Source organism: Protopterus annectens, chromosome 10.part0 (assembly GCF_019279795.1).
Source record: "Protopterus annectens isolate FY-2018-M chromosome 10.part0, PAN1.0, whole genome shotgun sequence".
In the NCBI taxonomy this organism is placed as follows: Eukaryota; Metazoa; Chordata; order Ceratodontiformes; family Protopteridae; genus Protopterus; species Protopterus annectens.
This window is the reverse complement of record NC_056744.1, coordinates 644,170,184-644,193,546: the sequence shown is the minus strand read 5'-3', so window position 1 is coordinate 644,193,546 and position 23,363 is coordinate 644,170,184. Positions and strand designations below refer to the sequence as shown.

The 23,363-nt window shown below is 39.0% G+C and overlaps 1 protein-coding gene across 1 annotated transcript in view; it reads right to left on the bottom strand.

Annotated features, from left to right (window-relative positions):
* The window catches only part of SSBP3 (single stranded DNA binding protein 3), a 687,989-nt gene extending 680,597 nt beyond the window's left edge, over window positions 1-7,392 (bottom strand). The window contains exons 1-3 of the mRNA XM_044085486.1: window positions 7,071-7,392; window positions 6,096-6,168; window positions 5,837-5,898 (exon numbers count right to left, since the gene is read on the bottom strand). Coding sequence (XP_043941421.1) covers window positions 5,837-5,898; window positions 6,096-6,168; window positions 7,071-7,126 — 191 coding nt within the window. The 5' untranslated portion in view covers window positions 7,127-7,392. The remainder of the gene's footprint in view (window positions 1-5,836; window positions 5,899-6,095; window positions 6,169-7,070) is intronic.
* Between the last annotated feature and the right edge of the window lie 15,971 nt (window positions 7,393-23,363).

Genomic DNA, 23,363 nt, shown 5'->3' with positions numbered 1-23,363 from the left:
CCCGGGGGGGGGGGGGGCAGGAGACCACGGAGGTCTTACACAACTTATGTTAGTTATCTATGATGACATGTCAATTTCCTGAAGAGCAAATGTCACCCATTTCCTCATATACTTCCCGCTACTATCATACAGAGTCCCAATACTCTTCCCACCAAACCCATTTTTTGTCTGATTTCTCAAAAATCAGAAAGTTTCTAGCATCTTTATTATATTCTCCCTCCAAGTCCCTCAACTCTTTCACCTATGGTGTCTAGCCACCTTCTAAAAAGTCTAGTTATATAGACTTCTTTACTATCAACATCAATACTGTAAGGAGATGCTGACAATGTACAATTAAACTTGGATAATGATTTTATCAGCTTGCAGACTATTACAAACTTAGCCAATAACCAGAGGTCAGAATCAAACCCTGTACCTTGTATCGGTCAGATATAGAGTCCTTAGCCATTATGCCAAACCCTCCCTTAGCCTAACCATACCTAAACAGAAAGCAAAACAGGATTATGTACCAGTTCTCCTGAAGACATCCATCTAAGGAGATTTTCTGCAACTCCAGAACATATGCTCCCCCAAGTGCCTTACTTTTCCAACTCACAACACTTTCCACCAAGTGGGTGAAATATTCTTGTTAATATATGCAAGGACTTATCTGACTTTAGTAATGTATCCGACTGCCAACTCCAGCCCAGACTTCCATTGATATTTCCCCTGCCTAGACTTCCATCGATATTTCCCCTGCCTAAAGTTCATGTCTATATTCTATTTATTAATTTATTTTGGAGAGGGCATCAGAAAACTCTGCATAGATAAAGTTTCATTGCCCCACCTACTAACCATTTATTCCCTGACTTGTAGTAATAACACCCCCCCCCCCCAAGACATTAATGTTGGTTGAATTGATGGCCCTGATCCACCTATGTGGAGGAGTCCGTATACTCTAAATCACAGTGTATTTTTAGGCAGAATTCATAATTAATCCGGTCCCAACTTACCACACTTTTCACAGCACAAAAATGTAATTTGTTTTATGTACCCAGTTTCTCAGGTCCAGTTCTACATTTCTTTCACACTCCAGGAACAGCAGTTGAGCAATCAGATTTTTCCAGAGTTCTCACATCATGGAAAATACCAAAAGACGTACAAAAGTAGTAGGGCATGGAAAAAAAAAATTTCTAAGTTTAAATTTGCTGTTCCGACTAACAGACTTTCCTTCCTCCCAGTCAATACGTTTAACCTACCCAAATCCTCAATATCTGGTTTAAACTAAAACTAAATACCTAAAGGGTTCAGCCTCCCCAAGAGATAAACTGAATTTTAGCTGAAGAGAAGGATAGTTCATTAAGACCACTCTGGTCTTGTCCTGATTAATTTTATACCTTGATGCTCAGCTCTACAAAATCCACCAAGATGGCCAAATTCTTACCACTAACTTGCATCCCTTCAGATCGGCTTTCCTCCACCAAATTAACTTAAGTAAAAAGACAAACAGAAGCAAGCAGGGGGAAGGCATTCCTGCCTTGAGCCCCTTGATAAAGAAACTGTCTGATAACCACATTTGTCATTTTTATTCTCACCTCAGAGACCTGATACATGTTCATAATTAATTGAATCATACTAGGAGGGCACCCCAAACAACTTTAACACCTTCCTTAGTAAAACCAATCCACCCACCCACTGAAAAGCCTCTTTTAAAAGTGTACCCTTACACTGCTGAGCAGGGTGGGGAAATTCATTTTTTAGCTTGTAGAGCAGTTTTATCACCAAAGATGTGTGCATTTGTACTAAAAGAAAACATAAACATTCAAGAAATATAAAATGTACAGCAGTTATTTATTTTATTATTTAAACTTGGAATAGTTTTAGGAGACTGGCAGATATGAGCTCAGAAGATTATCATCAAGACGTCAGTATCTAAAAAAAAAGAGACCAATCCACCCCCAGATGGTCTCAAAAACCAAGCTGGAGCTACAGAGGCCACTGTAAATGAAATGCCTGAAGCCTCAAGCAGCTGAAAGAATTAAGCAACTTGAGGCTGAAGAAAAAAGATAAAACAGCAACAGCATGGAAATGAGACTCTGGTCATTTGCCAGTGATGCATGAACACTGGGGAGACAGAACCAAACCCTAGATCCCATGGTTAGTACCAATTACTTCCACAGTAGACAGCAGGGCTCTTGATAGCCTTTCAGACACCAAAATCAATTTATATAAAACAAATAACTGGAGTCAATGTTTTTTTTTCACTCTTCATCTCACAGATAAAGTAAAGCTAAAAAATGGAGATGGCTTGAATTATGCTAAATTATTTTAATGGGGAAGTGGTTCAAGTCACTACATAACATGCTAGTAAATGAGAAAACAAGCACACTGTACTCTACCTGAAGACACGAGAACATGGTTGACAAACCAAGACTGCAATACCAATAAGGATATGAGAAAGGTACCTCTAGCTCGCTAGCAAAGTCACGACTGCACAAAAAGGGGACATGCAGCACTACATATGGATATAAGGGGATCCATGAAGTAGAGAGCCTAAAACATTAGAACAGGTTCAACAAGGAAAGGGGGAACAACCAGTAATGGCACATGTCCAGATCCTTGGGTTCAGTGTTTTTTAAAGCAGCCAAATGGCTATGTATGGTACTACTGACTGTTGAGACAAGGTAGGGGACAGAAAAGTCACAGGAGGCAGAGTAGAACAGTAGTGATGGTTCATCTGAAGACCACCACTAACTGACCTACTTCAAGAGTGTGAACTTTTTCTAGGTGGAGTTGAAGAAACCACTGCCAACACGGATGCAACATAATCAAGCCCTCAACAGTTAAAAAAGGGAGCAATATTTGCTCAGGCAGTCCACACTGGATAGGACTTGGAAAACCTTTTAAAGTACCATCGTTCAGAGTTTATTTACACCGGGAAGGATGGCAAGGGAACAGAGTTAAAAAAAAATCCCTGTGAATGTTTGCAGAGTTAAAAAAAAATCCCTGTGAATGTTTAACTGGAAATAATTTTGTTACTGCAGTACTTTTGTCATTACATGCAGCCAAACATGGAGACAAGCACATAGTGAGACAGTAGGGGAAAGGTCTGGTTAGTGACAGCACCTCCAAATAAAATGATGCAGCTATTTCAGTAGTGTGGCTGGTTAGTAGCACCGAGCCAGAATCTGAATCACAGTTGTTTACAGGTACTGGGCTTCCCACGGAAGGTGCTAACACAATTAATCTCCCCTTGAAGTAGCAAAACACTAAATCTGACACTACTGTTAGATACTACACCTCCCCTGAACAAGAAGCTAGAAAGAGTCATACAAAACAGCAGGGACATGCTCAGCTCTCAGATTATACTTTGCATAACCCATTGCGCCAGTAAAGTTAAAAACAAAAGGTTCAGGGAATCTCTTCCACAAAATGCTGGATATTGAGCAACACCCTCCCCAGCAAAAATACCGTAGTGCCAATGTAAAGAGTGCTAGAGTTCAACACCATACAAAACAGACACAGGCAAAATTCTCACAATCTCACAACTAGTGGTGAGCAAGGCTGGGGAAGAACAGCCCAAATATGCAGACTACATAAACACATACGGAAACTGACATCTTAAATATGTCTAGCAGTCTTGACAATCTGCATGACTAACCTGGGTGACTCGGACACAAAACAAATTTGTTTCTAATGTTTACAAAATAAGGCTGATTCAATAACATACTTAAAATGTGTCAGGTTGACATACATACACTAGTAAACATAAAAACTATAACCCCAAGCAGTATGATAAGTCCCACATGGAGGTTTCCACACAACATACCACCCATTCAAAAGTGTTAGTACTTAACAGTAATCAAAGAACACTGAAGTAACAAAAGTTAACTATTATCCCAAACTATGCAAAGCTAACTGGTTCCAACTAAAGGCAACAAAAAGCAGTAGCTCAATTAGTGTGCAGCCCCAAACAGTTTTGCAAGCATTGACTCAAGCATGAAGTTCACTCCATCAGGTTGCCATTTCTTGCTTGCAAAACTTTAGCCTAGCTACAGAAAAGCACTTCTATTAAAAAAAAGTGCAACCAACTTGCTCCCTGAAAATAAATCTTAAAAGAAAAAATGCTAAGTGGTGAGTGTACAGATCAGGGACTAAGAAAAATGCATACAACCCACATTATACAATTACTACGCATCAAACCATGCCCCTTTGTTATGCATTTTAAAATTGGAGTAGCAAAATTTAACAAATGTTAAATATAGTTATAACCAAAAATCCCAATCAGAATACCCAAAAAAATAAAGTCTGTGCTACCTTTTCTCACATAAAACCAACCCATACATTTTCATAATCTGAACAGCACTTCACTTTTCATATAGCAGCACTATATAACATTACAGATTTTTAGTAACTTATTTTCTTGTATTTTTTTCTTTAAGAATATTGATAATTAATTAATGTAACAATTATCTGCTGTCTCTAGTGTCCATATTAAGTATTTTCTCACTATTACTTAAAAATTATTATTCTTTTACTTTTATTCTTTTAAGATGCACCTGCATTTTAAGGTCGTTATTACATCTTTCGTGCCTTATGGCAATGGTCATGCCTGAAAAGGGTCATCAGGCCAACTCCCTATACAGTTAATTAGCAAATATGTATGACAGAACAAATAGACCTGTACTCGTAACTCTGAAGTACGACAGCACAGTAACCTAAATTTCGACATGTGGCATGAAGGCTACAAATACAATTATGCAGGGGTAAGAATTTATCAAATCGAAGTCACACACGACGCACTAACAGTAAAATTAAATTAGATGGCTTATAAACAACAACAACTCATAACTATTAACAGTGCCGAATATGAGCCAGTATTCTCTGGCCCAGACGTCTAATTGCACTACCCAACATTAACCAGTGGATTTGTTTTGTCAAAATCAAGGGCAAAGAAGCATCTTTTACTGACATGATGTTCATTAGATGAAACTAGTACATTGGACAGTTACATCATACGCAAGCAGAACTTTTAACACAGTACTTTCATAGAATTTTAAGAAAAATGCCTTGCTATGAAATACACTTTACCTAAAACAAGATGATGTTAAGAAAAAAAAAAAAAAAGCTTTTTACAGCTAAAAATCAGAAAAATATTTGACTTTTTTGTTAAACAGCAGCATCCTTCACAGTAATAGTACTGCTTGGACTTTAAAGTAGCGAAATACATTTCTATTTCCAAGTGCAAATATAACAGAATTCTCCATGAATATAGCAAATAGTTTGTTAAATTTAGATTACACCATATCTAAAACACTCAACTAACCATCAAAATAAAAATAAATGGGGGATCACCAATCAAGCCATTCCACTCCACAAAAGAAACCTTTAGGCAAGGCAGAATACAAATTACAGTTACAGGATATCATTATCACAATGTTCTAAAACTAGCTCCCAACACATTCGTACCAACACACGACCACCAAATATTGTTCGAGTGCTACTGAAGACATGATATGCTTATATAAGTGTAACACTAAACTTATATGTTGTTGCAAACAAATTCATAAAAGCTCTCCACCAAACACTACCTAAAATACAATCAGGCCAGAAAAAAATCATCACAGTGCTAAATACAAACATAAGAACACAGTTCATGTAAACATTATGCCACAATTTATTCACTCGAATAAACCTGAAATAACACACTAATAAGATTGCCTGGAAAAGTAAAAGCTACAGGAAAAATAACAGTAAGCTGTCACGGTATTGATCCCACCATGCAGAACCAACCTCCAAAATTAATTACCATATCAAAATTGGACTTTTAAAAAGCACACAAGTTAAATATACTTACCACCACCATGAATGCAAAAACCCAGGAGGCTCCCCTAACGTGATATTTTTCTCCCACCGAATCTGTTAAAGTAATAAAAATACATGACAGTTTAACAGAGAAAAATAATCCTCCCAAACTATCAACACCTTACTAGACAAAGTAGCAATAAATGGCAAAAGGTGACAATTCAAAATGGAGGCCACATTGGTTGCTCCTGAAAACAAAGGCTATCACAATAATAAAAAGGGGAGGTCAAGCAGTAAAGAGATCCCTTTACCTCCGATAAGAATGTCTGTGCCGATTTCTGTGCCCCTACGTGTAGTAAATATTCATATACGTATAATGCTAACCTATAAAGAAAAAATAGAAAAACAGTTTAGCAGAGGTATACACTTTCGGTACTTGTTACAACACTCCCCATTAAACTATAGTAACATTACAATTTCCAGCCAACCGCAATATAAAAAGTACTAACCGTTAGCATTTTAAAGATTCAATTGGAAGGTTTTTCAAGCAACACAACAATTCTGACATAAAAATTAAGAATTGCATAAGGGGTGCCTGCTGCTTTCTTTTTTTGAAATACAACAATACGGCGTACGCCTTGCATGTTCCCATGATAATGAAAGCTTCCTTTGCAATACTGCTGGGAGTCAAACAAATTCGCAAGTCACTAAAATACACAACCTTTCACGATTGAACCACCTGTGTAAAGGTTGGGTGCTGTTTTGTTCCCTGTCAGCAAAGAGCACTTCTTTAGGCACAAAGCAAAGAAAGGAGCTCCAAGTCACATTTACTGACTTGCCAAATGAAAACAAACCCACTTAGAACTCCAAAGACATAAAAAGACAAACAGATAAAATGGAACAAGAATACTTGTTCAAACATCTTATAAAGTACTACGAAGTGAGGGCAAAGATATCCATGCACAATATTAGTTTCAACATATGGCCCTTGATTCTTTCTTTAAAAAGAGAAGTATTATCTTTATCATTTTTCTCTTTAAAGTACCAAGCAACACACTTGTTTCTCAAGCAACGTTACTGAAAAAAGGGAGCCCAGAAGCAGCCTCCAGGCTACTATTCCCATTTAACGTTTGGTTCAGAGGAAGGAAACACGCTTGAAGCTATCCAGTCACAGCAAGGAAATAAAGAGCAATCAGTGTCGTTCCCATTCGCATATACACAACTCTTAACAGCACAATTTCTTTGAAAATGCAATTGAAAATAAAGCCAACAAAACATGGTCTTACTTTTCCCGTGCCTGCCCGTCCGAGGGCACCGCCGAGCCCTTGCCTTTGGCGAACATGGTATATACACTGATGATCCACTACACTAACGCCTCTTTTTTTTTTTTTTTTGCTTTCTTTTGCTCCCCCACACACTCACGCACTCGCCCTCCTCCCGCTATCGCTTTTCGCTGTCTTTCTCCAGCTGTCAAAGCATCAGCCCCGGCCTCGACCCCATCACACTGCAAACCGCGCTCTACAACCAAACCTGATCATAGCAGGGCAAATTTGGGCGGAACTACTAGTAATGTGTCGACTGACGCGTGCTTGAACCAATCCTCAATGGGGGACGTTTTTCTCAATACTCAGCGACAAAGCGTCAAGCATCAGAAAGGGGACTGGCACTGGCGCAAAGACTTTAGGTAGCAAGTTTTTATTTCAGCAACGTATTTAAAGGTGGACAAAATAAAGCGCGTGCGTTTGTTTTTAGTAGTAGAGTTTTTGTTTACATGTGCTGTAGGATATGGGTTTGGGTGCTGTCAGTTTGTTCACTGGTGTCAGCTGCGAGTTTCATTAAAGAGTAATGTCGAACTTTTATTTCTTTTTATTTGTGGTTCACTCGGTATGTTTGGGAGCACCATACTTGTGAATTTACTATATAATGGGGCGCAATGTTTTTATTATACAATGTTTATCGAATTGAGGCACTTGTGAAGTCCTGTTGTTTTTATGTGAAAGGGGAGAGTTAGGGTGTGATTTAAAATATTCATTTTAGTATGTATATGTATCTATTTTTAGCAGTTTGAATTTGAGCTTATTGCATGCCTCTCAAGTGTACCCCATTACGAGGAACGTACCTCATCTGGGGTCTTAATGGTCCTCGAAGTTCCACATTGAAACGGTCTAACAGTTTCAGTTTTGGGAAACTTTAAGTGGAATCCATGGTAAATGGAAATCCTATTAATTCATTAAAAGAAAACCAGCATATTTTAACCATCCTATGATCTACGTAGCTGAAGTTGGTAAGCCATTGGTATACGTTTCACATTACGAGGGCTAGTGTTCCTCATTTTGGAGAAGTTTGAGAGCTATGCTTATTTGTGTTTAATGGCTCGATGCCCGACCTGTTAAACGTCAGGTGAGTGTGGGATTTTATGCGTTGGCTTAATCTGAACTCCTCGGTGGGTGTATTTGGTATTTCTCCAACTATTTATGCCCAGTTAAAAACGGTTGTTTGTGTTGGGAATCTATTACAAATCTGAATATAATTGGGTCTGTTTTAGAAATAATTGTATTGCATTAGTTGCCGCCGTACAGTGAGTTTCGTTTCATATATGTAAAGAGGTGCTGTCTCTTTAAAGAGAAGCGCTTTTAAATGCTTTGCCTTATGGCTTGGAAAGGGTTATTTCAGTTTATAGAAAAGAGCTGAAAATGCTTTGGGGTTGTGGATTGGTTGCGTCTAGAACTGTATCTTCGGGCGTCTTGAAACCGGTCTCTGCTGATTCATTCACCTCCTCCCTTCAAAGAAAGACGCGTTTCAAGTAAACAAGTATATGTTCATCTAGTTCGCAGTTATGTTGTCTAGTATTGAGTATTACAGTAAGGTGCCTTGTAGTTCCAGAAAGAGAAGCCAAACGGTTATTTGTTTTCACTATTTTTTTTTTTTTGCATTTGTTGGTCAGACATGTTTTAGATGTAGTATTTATAATGTAACTAAGTCAAAGTTTCAAGATTTTCACTATTAGCAATAGTTGCCCTGTTTACTCTGTTTGTATTTGTATCAATTACATAAATACTTGTACGTCTATTCATGATATATGTATGCATATAAAATGTGAATGTATATATTTAAAGGAATGTTTGGGGACACTTAATATTACTACTATGTAACTGAGCCATTGCCTGAATAAGAATATGAATTAATATATTTTAAATGAAGTAAAACGTCTTAACTCCTTTTTTTCGGCTGCTCCTGTTGGGGGTCGCCACAGCAGATCAACTGTTTCCATTTCTTCCTGTCCACTGCATCTTGCTCTGTCACACCAACCACCTGTATGTCCTCTCACCACATCCATAAACCTTCTTAGGCTTCCCTCTTTTCCTGTTACCTGGCAGCTTCATCCTTGGCATCTTTTTCCCAATATACTCTGCATCCTTCCTCAGCACATGTCCAAACCAAAGTAATCTTGCCTCTCTGGCTTTGTCTCCAAACCTTCCAACCTGGGCTGACCCTCTAATATACTTATTCCTAATCCTGTTCATCCTCGTCACACCCAGTGCACATCTTAATATCTTCAACTCTGCCACGTCAAGCTCTGAATGCCACCGTTTCCAACCCATGTAACATAGCTGGTCTCGCTACCCTCTTGTAGACCTTCCCTTTCATTTTTACTGGTACTCGTCTGTCACATCATTCCTGATACTCTTCTCCACCCACTCCGTCCTGTACTGTTTTTCACCTCTCGTCCACACTCACCATTACTCTGAACTGTTGATCCCAAGTACTTAAACTCTTCCACCTTCGCCACCTCTACTCCCTGCATCCTCACCATTCCTCTATCCTCCCTCTCATTCACACACACGCATATATTCTGTCTTAGTCCTGCTGACCTTCATTCCTCTTCTCTAGAGCATATCTCCATCTCTCCAGGGTCGTCTCCACCTGTTCCCTACTCTCACTACAGATCACAATGTCATCTGCAAACATCATAGTCCACGGGGACTCCTGTTTGAACTTTGTCAACCTGTCCGTCACCATTGCAAATAAGAAAGGGCTCAGAGCTGATCCTTGATGTAATCCCACCTCCATCTTAAACTCATCCTTCCCTCCCACCGCTGTCACATTACCCTCGTACATATCCTGTACCACTCTACATACTTCTCTGACACTCCCGACTTCCTCATACAGTACCACAATTCCTCTCTAGGCACCCTGTGATGTGCTTTCTCTAAATCCACAAAGACACAATGCAACTCCTTCTGTCCTCTGTACTTCTCAATCAACACTCAGAGCAAACATCGCATCTGTAGTGCTCTTTCCTGGCATGAAACCATAATCCTGATCACTAATCACCTCCCTTCTTAACCTAGCTTCCACTACTCTTTCCCATATCTTCATGCTGTGACTGATCAATTTAATCCCTCTGTAGTTACTACAGCTCTGCACATAACCCTTATTTTTAAAAATCGGTACCAAAATACTTTTTCTTCATTCCTCAGGCATCCTCTCACTTTCCAAGATTCATTAAAGAATCTAGTTAAAAACTTCACTGCCATTACACCTAAACACCTCCATGCTTCCACAGGTATGTCATCTGGACCAACAGCCTTTCCGTTCTTCATCCTCTTCATAGCTATCCTTATTTCCTCCTTGCTAATCCACTGCACTTCATCCAGTCTTCTCTCCCTCTCATTCTCTTCATTCATCAACCCCTCAAAGTACTCTTTCCATCTGTTCAACACTCCTCGCTTGTGAGTGTTTCCCTCATTATCCTTTATCACCCTTACTTGCTGCACATCTTTACTAGCTCTGTCCCTCTGTCTAGCCAATCGGTACAGGTCCTTTTTCTCCCTCCTTAGCGTCCAACCTTTTATACATCTCTTCATATGCCTTATCCTTAGCCTTTGCCACCTCTTTGCCATGCACCTCATCTTATACTCATCTAATTTCATTTCTTTGACAATCCCACTTCTTTGCCAACCTCCTTTCTCTGTATACTCTCCTGTACTTCATTCTACCACCAGGTCTCCTTGTCCTCCCAATTATTTCTTAAAAGAAAAAATTCCCGGCTGGGGATTAACCCAGTACATCACTGGGTGAGTAGCCAACTGGCTCACCCGACAAAGCATAGTGTCAGTCGGAGATTCTTCCTCCACTAGTAGACTTTCTTTTTTTAACCAGTGGAGTATCCCAGGGATCTGTGCGGGCTCCTCTGCTCTTTAGAATCTATTTTTCAGAAGTCTAAGTAAAATTTGATGGCCTGTGGCTTGCCAAGTTTGCTGATTACAAATTGGGTGCAATCACTGAGTCCCTGAATATTGATCTATTACAAAAGGGGCTACCACAGACACATGATTGGTGCCAAAGCCACACACTAAAACTAAACACAAAGTGCATTATCCCCTTTGGCAAAGAGGAAGTCCCTGCAAATTACAATATTGACAGCACCCCCAGCTTCAAACCTGTGGTGCAAATTTGGAACACAGGTTGACAGCAATCTAAACTTTGATCATGTGTCCACATTGGTAAGGAAAGCTTTCTATTTTGCACATCTCATAAGTAAGGGCATGCATCCATTATCTCCTTTGTACTCTTATCAGATCACTAATGTAGTACATCGCTCCCTTTTGCATGTACCTCACCAGCAGCAGCTGGAGAGACTATAGAGGTTTCTCAAGAAAATTCGAAACATGATCTGCATGGAAAGACTGAAAGCCCTGCCCACTGCTCTGTATCCTGTCCTAATTGAAATGATGCATGACCACAAATCAGATGGGATGAGACATGTCCCTCATAGGAGCATTTGGTGCTGATCACAGACTGTCTGAGAATAACAACCCTCTAACGAAGGTCAGTTAGGGAGCACTGGTATAACAGGGCTAGGCTTGTAAAAGCCCTAGGGCTATTGGCCTAGTTAACTTCTATGAACCTTTTCAACAAAATGTCAATTTTCAGGAGAGATTAAAAGGGACAAAAATAAAAATCTTAAGTGAAAAATCAAGAACAGTTGATTGTAGTTCAGTTAGGTAGTCATATGCCCTTAGATTATTGGTGGAAAGATGGAGCTGGGAGTAACATCACCAGAAGGTGTTGGCTGACAACAGAAATATTCATCAGTAATTATAGTTTAAATTTTCTTTCAGAAACCCCATTCTGAGCAACGTGTCACACTGAGATGGCCTTGATTCAAGGAGTCACAGGAATCTACGCCCACTTGCATTTACAAAAAAAAAAATCTTTTAACTTGTAAGATAAAAAGGTGCCCCTGTTGTGAAAGCATGAGAATGGCAGTCAACTCTAGTGCCCACTCCACATTTATCACAAACTAAAATAAAAAATGTAGTTAGATTCAGGTTCAGGAGTGTACCACAACCTCTGTGAATTTTAAGCTACTAGTCATAGTTTTGACGCCAGAAATTTCATTTGGCTGTATGGGTCACCATAATGTTTAAGGCTCCTTTCCCAAATGCAAGGTACAGGTTTGATTCTCGCTCCCACAAGGTATATATTGTAACAAAAAATATATAGCCAAAATGATAGGGTAACACTAGACAAACTTCACATCGCAACATGAAGAACAAGGTCACTGCATAAAACCCCTTACCCCCCCAAAGGAAAAAAAAAATATCTATATATAAATGCCAGGTTTTTGTAATATAAAAAATGAGACCACAATATGTAATTTCAAAACATTTCAACCTTTAATGTGACCTATAACCTGTATGATTCAATTGAGAAAAAAACAAATCTGTTGGGGGGGGGGGGATATAAAATAAAAAAATGTACAGTACGCTGGTTGTATAAGTGCATACAATTAAATTAATACTTTGTTGAAGCACAAACATCACATATACAGATTTTCATAGAATTTCCGAAATAATTCTAATACTTTTACAGGATCTCTTGTTATCTTCCTTGTTATAGGCTCCTTAAGTTTGGTGACAACTCTTTGTATTTTCTGTTGCCTGAGTCATTGTGCAAAAAGATTTTGTGCTGTAGAGTTATGAAAAACAGTTGTTCATAGGTAGGTACTATGCTATTGGCCCTAGGGCCTATATAAATCTAGCCAAAATTGTACCCTGGCTTTCGCCACCCAAGAAAATTATTTCCCTGTGCCCTTGTTGAGCAGAGCCAGAGAAGTGATCCCTGGGGGTGAATTTCCTATTTCCCATCCAATCATCAAGATTTTTCTTGAGTGCTAATGAGGAGCTTTGTTTGACATAGGTAGTCTGTTCCAGTGTATGGGAAGTCTCTGGGACAGGAATCTATCCTTCCAGCATGTTCTGTTTATTGTGATGACAAGGTTGGTGACGAGGTTTAGGTCCCTAGAGTGTAGCTCGGAGGGATTGGGATTTCTTTAAGTGGAGCATGTCCAACAGTTCTGGGTTTGACATAGCTTTGTATGTTAGGCAGATGTCACCTCTTTGTAGGTGATATGCGACGGAGTAAAGCTGGAGTTTTTTGAGATGGTCTGAGTAGGGCAACTGTTTTAGGCCAGTAATCCTCTTTGTGAGGTATTTCTGTGACCTTTCCAGTTGTCTTGTGAGGTACATACCAAAATGGGGTGTTTTACTCTATAATGGGTCTGAGTGAGTAGAGGGGAACAATGACCTCTTTATTTTTTTCTGGATGAGAAACCTTTTGTGATTAGGTGAGCCATGTAGAAGGATTTCCTGACCACTGTGGCGATGTGATTATCAAAGGAGAGACTACTGTCCACCTGTGTCCCAAGGTCTTATCACATTTTTGGTGTGGTAGTTCATGGGTACAGAGTTTTTACCAAAGGGGATGACCATACACTTTTTGGCATTGAGCTTCAGGCCATGGCTTTGACACCAGGCATCTGTCTCAGAGTGCCTTTTGTAGTTATGTCCACATCGTTAGGAGTTTTGATTATGGCTCCTAGTTTGCAGTCATCTGCAAACTTTGTTAGCCAAAGACCACCTGTGTTAGCCTGTACTTCAGAGAAGTAGATGCCAAACAGGAGAGGACCCAGGACTGAACCCTGTGGTACTCCACTTATCACTGGTCTGTCTGATTTGGAGTCTGCTTTCAGTGTGGGTTCTGTGAGTCATTTGGCAACCCATCTTGTGACATAGGGATTTATACCTAGTTTAGTGAGCTTGTCTATAATTCCAGAATGGGGGATGGTGTCGAAAGCCTTGGTGAGATCTAGATAAGCTGTGTGAACCACCTTACCCTCATCTATGGCTTTGGTGACTGCTTCAAAGAAGTCAATCTGGTTTAGGAGACATGATTGCCTTTTACAAATCCGAACTGGGTAGAGTCCAGAGTTTGGCGATTACCAATGTTTTTGAGTTCCATGATACGTTCCATGGCCTTGTGGACCAGGCTCGTCAGGCTAAAGGGGTGGTAGTTCCCAGGGTCTGTCGTAGCTCCCCCTTTGTGAAGTGGGATAACAGTTGCGGTGTGCCATTCAGTGGGCACAAAGCCTGAGGTGAGGCTGATTGAACATGTTATGTAGGTAGGGTGCCAGTTCATTCTGTAGTCCGTGTAGAATGCAGCCTGGGATATTCTCAGGTCCCATGGATGCTGTATTCTTGGCTTTGGAGAATTTTTTTTACTTGTGCAGCTGTGATTACCGGAACTTTTTCATTCTTCCGGTAGAGAGATGGGCCCTCTAGGGGGGTGAGGGGGGGGGTAAAGTTAGCACTGAACCTATCTACCAGGATGCTGGCAATGAGTTGGTTCTGTATATTTAGTGCTATTGTGCTGTAACTCAGAGCGTTGCCATTGAGATTCTTGACATAGCTATACAATGCTTTGTGGTTGTCTTTAGTCAGTGGCAATTTTGTTTTCGTAACTGGCTTTGGAGGATTTTGAGGGATCTCAGCTTCTTACTGAGGTTGACCAGGGAGTTCCTCCAGTCATGGGAATTCACTCTTTTTTTTTTTTTTTTTTAACAGTTTTTCTTCTGTTGTAGAGTTTATGGCAGAGGACCACCAGATTGGCTTCCTTTTTTTGGAGGATAGCATCTTGGTCCTATTAGGGATAGAATGATCAATGCACTCGTGCAAGTGCTTATAAAGTGCATTTGTGTAGGATTTAGCAGTCATACCTCTATTGTCAGTCTGCATGGGTGTCATGAAGTTTGCCACTTCTGTTGTAAGAAGTGTGAAGTTGGCTTTGGAAAAGCTTTTTACGGTGGTTTCCCGAATTGGGGGTGGGATGTGGATGTCTAGGATGATTAGCTTGTGGTCGGATCTGACCGAGGAATTTACCTCTGGTGTGGAACACCGGTTGCCCATGTTGGTAATGACCAGGTCTGGGATATTGCTGCCCCTGGTGGGGGTGTGAATAAGTTGATCCAAGGCATTGGAATTTATGAATTCAGAAAACGTTGAGCAAATGACTTGGTACATGAGTAGTTTTCCCAGTTAATGGTGGGGTAGTTGAAATTGCCCATTATTAGGGTGTTGGGTTGTACCCTAATACTTTCCAGTGTATCAAGAAATGAGGAGTGGGAATCCTGGGGCATGGTTGGGGGTCTGTAGCAAGCTACAATTTGGATTGCGGTCTTGCCCAGAGTTTGTTGCACTTGGGTAATCTTGGATGCATTATGCTGTGCAACTATCCTGGAGGTGTGGATATCCTTAATGAATATGGACACGCCTCCACCTTTAGTGCTTTGTTCCGGATTAGGTGATTGAAAGGTGTGGTATGAATTATAGCCTGGTAATGCAGTGGTGCTCTCTGGAGCTTTGAACCAGGTCTGTCACTGCACAGATGTCTATGTTCTCCATTTTAAGGAGTGCCTCGAGTGAGTGCATTTTGAGGTTTAGACTTCTAGCATTGAGTAGCATTACTCAGATTCTGCTTGTTTCTACCTGTTACGGTGGTGGATTTGTCATTTGAACCTTGCCTAAAGGCACTATAGGGGTGGCAAGAGCCTTAGCCAGTATCCGGAATCCCAAGGGTGACCGGTGCAGGCCATCTCTGGCAAAGCATCATGGTCTGTTGATCATGTTGTCCCAGGCAGACAAATACTGGATCCCCTTAGAATGACACCAGAAGCTTAGCCAATTGTTGAAGTCTATTATTTTGTCCTTGTACTGTGGTATCATTCTGGGTGATGGCAGGATGCTACTCGGGGCTAGGGTCATAGCTGCCTGGGCTACAAGATCTGAGAGCTCTTCCTTGTCTCTTTTCAAGTAGTCCAGGGAGGTATGTCTCGGGTCATTCACACCAACATGGACAATGACAGTGTCATATTTGTACTTGTGGAGTGATCCGTGTGTGTGCGTTGTGGTGGATCCTGGCACCTGACAGTAACTTTCTCCTTGTTTAGCCTGGTGAGTGGAACATCAGTGTGCCTGACTATATAGAGTCACCTATGACTAGTGTTGGGTACGTTGTTATGCCTTATGGGCTGTGATTGAGTGGCACACTGAGTTTGTGGGCTGTGTCATTTGGGTTTTGTTGTGGGGTGGAGTTTGCGTTTCTGCTTTGGAGGTCCCTGATGCTTGGGCAGGTTTTTGAGAGCCTCCGCGAATGTAGGTGTTTTGTTTCTGTGTGTTTTGGTGGTGTAGGTTTTGAGGGACTATGATGAGTGTGGTGTGGTGCAAGTGTTCTACCTTCTCCTCTTGACTGTCTAGTCCAGTCTTGGGTGAAGAGAGCTTTGCTTCCAGTTTGGCTATATAAGTACATCTCTCACAGGTTGTAGTGTTGGGTGGTAGGAGGAGAGGGTTGTCTGTGTACATGAGGCAATTGCTGCATTGCCCCAAGATGCCCAGTTTCAACAGGTAGACAGGAGAAATCACCAGGAGCTGACCCTTAGACATGCCTGGATAGGTGCTTATTTATTAAGTACTAAAAACTGCTTTCTTCTAGAGTAATTTGCAACTTATTTAGTGCTTACGAGTTCTGAACAAGTGCTGAGTTCAAAGAAACAGATTTGAGTGCTGAAATTAGAAAACTGGCTAGTTCTAAGAAACAAAATTAAGCTAGAAGGCTTCCCTCCAACACAAAGGCTTGGGGGGCTCAAAAGCCTACAAACAGTCTAGACCACTTGCAGGAAACGAGCTTCAATTTTTTTTTCTTTCCCAGATGCTCTTTGTACACAGTAGGAGTGCCTGAAATCAGAATATGATCTCCCTGCACTCAGTTGAGTGAGCAAATTAGATGAGCCCAGGAGTATCCAAACACAAATTTATAAGAGGGGGCAGGTAGTTTCAAAGCCACCAAGATTAACACCAAAACAAAAACAGTGGGTGGGGAACTAACAAGTGTCAAAACTTCCAGTTCAGTTAATATTCAATGCAACACAAATCAATTAAAATGCTGTATTTGAAAAAAGTGCAGATAAAAGGTACTTAAATTCTCTTGTATGTCCAGTTGAATACAGCTAGATCGTAGCTGACCAAAACTGAGGTTTTAAGCAGAAAATGTTCCAGAGTGTACCACTTAAATAGGCAGTGACAGGATAGCAATGAATGAGACTACCCCTGCCTGCAATTACTAACAGGCAATAAAAATCTAGCAAGCACTAACTAAAAAACGGAGTCAAAACTTCCAGTTCAGTTAATATTCAATGCAACACAAATGAATAAAAATGCTGTATTTGAAAAAAGTGCAGATAAAAGGTACTTAAATTCTCTTATACGTCCAGTTGAATACAGCTAGCTCTTAGCTGGCCAAAGCTAAGGTTTTAAGCCTTTTAAGAGCAATCTTTCTAAACTCATGCATATTATCAAGGTAATGCTTTATTTTTCGGTTTAGTATTCTGCAATTGCTTTTGCTTTAACATTTGTCAGGCCTTCTAAATAAGTCTCATTACTTCTTAACCATATCTCCATTTCTTTTATTTCCACCCTATTTTTAAAATCCACTTTAATTTTTATCCCACTCCCTAGCTATATTTTCAGAAGAAATTTCTATCTTTAATGGCTCTCGAATAATTTCCGCTACCCATTCCCTAAATTCCTCTCTTTTCCACAGATAGGTGGAAAATCTCCAGTGTCTTATTTTTATTTCATTACCTTATGTTTTTATTTTAGTTATTGGAGCATTAATCTGAAATAGTTATTGGGTGTGTAGATGTGAGCAGCACGATGGTGCAGCGGTTAATGTTGTCACCTCACAGCAGGAGGTACTCCAGTTCGTTTCTCGGCTGGGATGCCTTCTGTGCAGAGTCTGCATGTCTGCCTGTGTGCACATGGGTTTCCTCCCACATTCCAAAGCAGTCTGGAGCGTTTCTCAACAGGCCTCTGTTGAAAATGACTTTCCTAGTCAAATGTTAAAATAAAAAAAAAATGCAGGTGTTCTTCTGAAATGTAAATTCTGTTTAGCCTAGCCCAGTTTTTGTATCTTGGGGAATAATATGCAAATTCACTCCAAACTCCTAGTACTGAATTCACATCTTCCATGTCAGATATTTTCATAAATTTCTTAATATATCTTCCTTTGTTGTATTTTCATTTCTGGGGCCCCCCAGACCATCTTCACTGTTGTAGATCAAATTCCAGTGTCCACCTATAAGTAGGATTCCTCGCTGAAAGTTGATTATTCTCAGACTTTTCTTAAGATCCATTGTAGCAATTTTTGGTTAAATATAAATACATGCCAATGTACTCATCCTCCCTTGCCAGTGGCCACTTAGTTCTACAAATCTACCATTATTATCTTTTTTTTATCCTTTGGAGCTCCTCTCACAATGTAAGTACTCTTTTCCTTTGCCCCAGGAGCTCCACTGAATAGCCATCTTGCAGACCATTTCTTTATCAAATTCACGTTCATTTCTTTCCAAGTCTGTGTCCTGTAGCATAGCTATTTGCACTCTACATGTTTAATATAGTTCACTACTCTTACTTTTTGTATTTATCCATGAGACCATTCACATTTAAAGATATTACAGAAAGCATCATTTTCCTGGAAAGTCATTCCCAGCTTTTAAATACAACAGCTTTTGTTAAATGTCTAATTCTAGTTTGTGTTACGTGCATATACATTATGCAGGTTCATCTTGTATACAGTTTGTTGACATCTCCATTTGGGCCTATGGCACATCTTGCAGAACATTTTGTTTTATTTAAAGCCCTCAAAAAAAAAATCTTATTATATTGAAGTTTTAGTCTCCTAATAGGAACAAATGTTCCAAATAGACAGCCATGCACACACAATTAAGAACCTAAAAGAAAAGTTATCTATGCTAAAATGCATGGTACAACCTGTGCATCTATTAAGTGCTATCTGGCTTTGTCTTATCTTTATAGCTCTCAGCTGGAAGAACACTTGAATGCTTTCAGAAAACATTTTCTCCAAGCAGTTTCTCTAACAGATGGTCTCCTAGAGACATGAGAACCAGACACAAAACTGCCAAGCATAAATTTGTTTACTAGAAAAAGCCGTAATATTCAATATTCTTTTTTGCTTACTTGTTTTCTCTTAAAACTTGTTACTAAATTAAGCTATAGGCCTTAATCCAGTCACTCCCCTATACAAGAATGAGAAAAAAAAAACACTAATTTTTCTTTTGCTATGCTCTTTTAACCATGTTTTTCTTTTTTATAAAGCAGTGCCAATATTTCTTCAAACTAAACAAAAAGAGAAGGGAGAAAGAAGAGGAAAAGAAAAAAAACAGGATCATCTATTTATAGTAGTATCCCCATTACCCTTAAACAAAACTTTACTTTATAGCATGCAAAGAAAATAAAGTAATATTAAAATAGTGGTTAACTTTCTCCCTTCTCTTCCCCTATCGAGTATTTTTCCAAACATTAAAGACATGAAGTAGGACATATGCTTTCGTGTCCTCTACAAGTTTAACAAAATCCAAAAAAGTCCAATATTTCCAGATTTTAGAAGAACAAGAAGCAGAATGAGATTCTATTTCACAACTCAGTTTTTGTTGGCCAAACTTTTGTATTTCTTCCTTAGCATGTATTTCATCAAAAATGATTTTGTTCCTCCAGGGAAAATATTTTGAAGATAGCTGGGCATAGCAGTTTGAATTTTGCACCTCCTTCTCAACATTCCTTGAATAATGGAATACATTTGATCATCTGTGTGATGTACAATGAAGTTATTCTCCACACTCTGCTCTTTCCCACTTTTAGTACTTTGTCCTTCTGCCACAGTTTTATGATAGCAACTTCTGCTGGTAGGATTGCATCTTTACTATTAAAGCTGTAGGTTGCCTTCTCATAGCCAAATGTTCCAAATAGACAGCCACAGACAGAGTTGAGAACCTAAAAGAAAGGTTATTCATGCTAAAATGCATGGTACAGCCAGTGCTTCTAAGTGCTGTCTGGCTTTGTCTTATCTTTAGAGCTCTCAGCTCGGAAAACACTTGTTTTCAGTAAACGTTTTCTCCAATCAATTTCTCTTTATCAGTTTCCTAGAGGTATACGAATGAGACACAAAACTGCCCTTTCTGTTAACAATTCCTGTTGTAGAATAGGAGTCCAGTCACTTATTTATGCTTTCATAAAATTAATGGTCTTCTTCCAGCTTCTCTGGTACAGCAAAAAACCAAGTTTTCCCTAATGCTCTGTCCTTTAATTCTTTTTTTTGAAACATCTCCTTTTGCAGTCTCATATTCAGCCAGCTGTTTCTTCATTTCAACCTCTGAGTTTTGCAGTTTTAGCACATTATCTGAATATCTGTTTTTCCGGCCTTTTATTGTTTTAGTTGATATATTTGAGTGTTTTATTTATTTTAATCAGGTCTGTGCAGTTGCATGATCCTTTCCTCTAGGTTACTGGAAGTCATGTCTGGAGCGTGCACTGCTTTTTCCTGAACAGCTGCAGTACTTTTTCCAGTCAGTGTTGGTCTCCTTTTGTAGCTGATTTTCTTTCAGGTCCTCTTTCTTTTTTTCCTGACATCCAGGCAGTGTGCTTACTAGCCAATTACTGAAATTTACCCAGAAATTTAGGACCACTAGCTTTCTCTCCTAAGTTCCCGTTTTCAAATGAGGAGAGCTAGAATTAAGTTGTTACTCTATGTGCAGCCATTATGGAAGTTCAGAACTTGCTCACTATTGAGCTCCATAACAAGATTCATTGAATTGATTATCTGCAGTTGTATCAAACATAGTTTACTAACAATATCAGTACAGTTACATCAACTATTTTTGCATGCCAGTGGTTACACTTTGTGCTGCAAGAGAAGTATGTTCATGAGATGGGTATGCATTTCATAAATACATTTTCAGAATAAATGGCTGGTGAGACATGGCATGATAGTGTAATTTATCTGTTAGTTTTTAGCAACATCTAGAAGTAGTTGTGGTTTATTTTATTTTTTATTTATGGTATGTTGACAAGTTTATTCCCACTTGGCTAGTGTCCTCTTTTTAGGACAAATCTAAGGTAATATTTAAATTACTGGGGGAAATTTCGCCAGGGCATTGGGGAACCTCCCTTATTTATCATGGTTGAGTGGGGCTCATTTTGGAGGAGCACTTAGTTTTTCCCGTCCAGGTACAAAGGCAACCCGAAGAAACAGGGAAGGCAGATGGAGAGAGATGATGATGAAGTGGTGAAAGAAATGGCGACAGCAAATATCAACACAGGAGAATGTGTGCAGGACTCTAAGGAAATGCTTCAAAGAAAGCTGTTTGATTGAGATGAGTCTGCAAATGATGGGTGTAGAATTAGAATCCTCCAGTCAGGAAGGCTGCAGGTTGATTTACTTAAAGAAATGGTGATCCAGAATGAGCCAGAAAATAAAGGAGATTTTCCTTGGGTGACATTATGGAGAAAATGCAAAATAAGGATGCAGACACAATCCTAAAAGCTAGTGGTGAGATGGAAAAGAAAGCATATGCAGAAGTAAAAGAAGGCCAAAAGTGGAGTAGCAGAACAGAAAACAGAAGAAAATGGAAGTATGTAGTACAGATTCAAAGTGAAGAAAAGAAATGGACAGGTATGAAGTGGGGGGCAATTTTAATACTCCTTTGGTAAAAATCACATGAGGTAAGGGCATTTACTTTAAACAAAAATACATTTTGTGACATATTTCAGACTGTCTTTTCAATGGAAAATTTCCTTGCAGAATATGAAAGTGTAACCCGTGGAATCTTTGTGATAAAAGCATTTAACAGGGAAATGAAAAGAATGTACAATTTTGAACAGAGGCAGAGAGACACTGAAAGGACAATTGAAAGTTTTATGTAAAGAAGTACTGGACATTGCAAAAGTTTGACAAAAGGGGTTTATGGATTGGATTGTAATATTTTGTTAAAAATAGGAAGAGAAAAAAAATATACATTTTACCAAGCATGATAAATGTGGAGGCGAATATGGATGTTGTAAAATACTGGGGATAGCCCAAGACACTATTGTAGAAAAGAGCATTTGATAGGTAATTGAAAAAAAAGGAAATTGCATAATGTCCCATTTCCCCACAAATATATAGTGTGAATTGATATGTTATAAATGTAACAGAAGAAGATAAACAAAAAAATAAATTTTAGTAGTAGAAATAAAAAAAGATTAGAAAAAAAATAAGAGGACACAAGAAGGTTCTAAAATGTCATTATATAAATTGGGAGGTAGTAAAAGGGGAAAGAATTGTATTCTAAAAAGGTAAAAACAGAAAAAACAAAGGGATAAGTTCAAAAGAAAAAAATAATGGAAATGTATGAAGAATCTATACAGCAAATGATTGTGGTCTGAAGAATATATACAGCAAATAATTGGGGTCTGGTATAATGGTTAAGGTGTTTGACTCAGACACAAGGTACAGTATTTGATTCTTACCTTGGGGAAAGAAATTTGCCAGGCTTAGAATTGTCTATTAGGAAAGTTAATCTAGTAATTAAAAACGACCTGAAGACTACAAAATTCAAACCAGAAAATAAACACCACTCCATACTGAAATAAAATAATGAAAATTTAATGTGAGCACTTTCGTCCACTTAAAATGAAGTAACTTCATCAGACATGTTAAAATACTCTGCAACTTAAATAGTCTTACAAAATCAATGACATCATAACCCCCTCCCATGTAAAATTCAAAACTACAGCTGTAAACTGTTACGCAAAATTATCTTTAGGATAAAACATAAATATGAATTCATATATGAAAGGTATCAAAGTGAAATAAATGGAATTCAGATTTACATAACCTGACTAAAAATTGCAAAAAATTATCTAAAAGATTTCAGTTTTAAAACACATTTAAGCGAGCAAGTAATTTAATCCTGGATAGGCAAATGCAATTGTTTTTAGTTGCCACAGCACCTCCCTAAGTTTTAAAGCCCAAATGGACAACGTGTTTTTACTCAAGGGTAATCTAGGGGATGTAGAGAATTTCATGGGTGTTGTATCTAAATTGACCCCTTTTTGGATTTCACATATCATTTTGACATGCCATTGCCTATTTGTATGGTTGGACAAGGAGAATTTAAATAGATATATCACTAGAATTTACCACAAGCCAACATACTCCAATGACTTCCTCCACTTTAGCAGTAATCACCTTTTACCAGAAAAGGGCCATTGTAAAAGGACAGGTAGTCAGGGTGATAAGTTATTATACTTAGATTTTGATATAAAGTGTAAGAATCTTAGAGATGTTTTTTGATAGGGGATATCCACTTTTTTATTGGATGAGATCATAACTGAAGTGGGGAG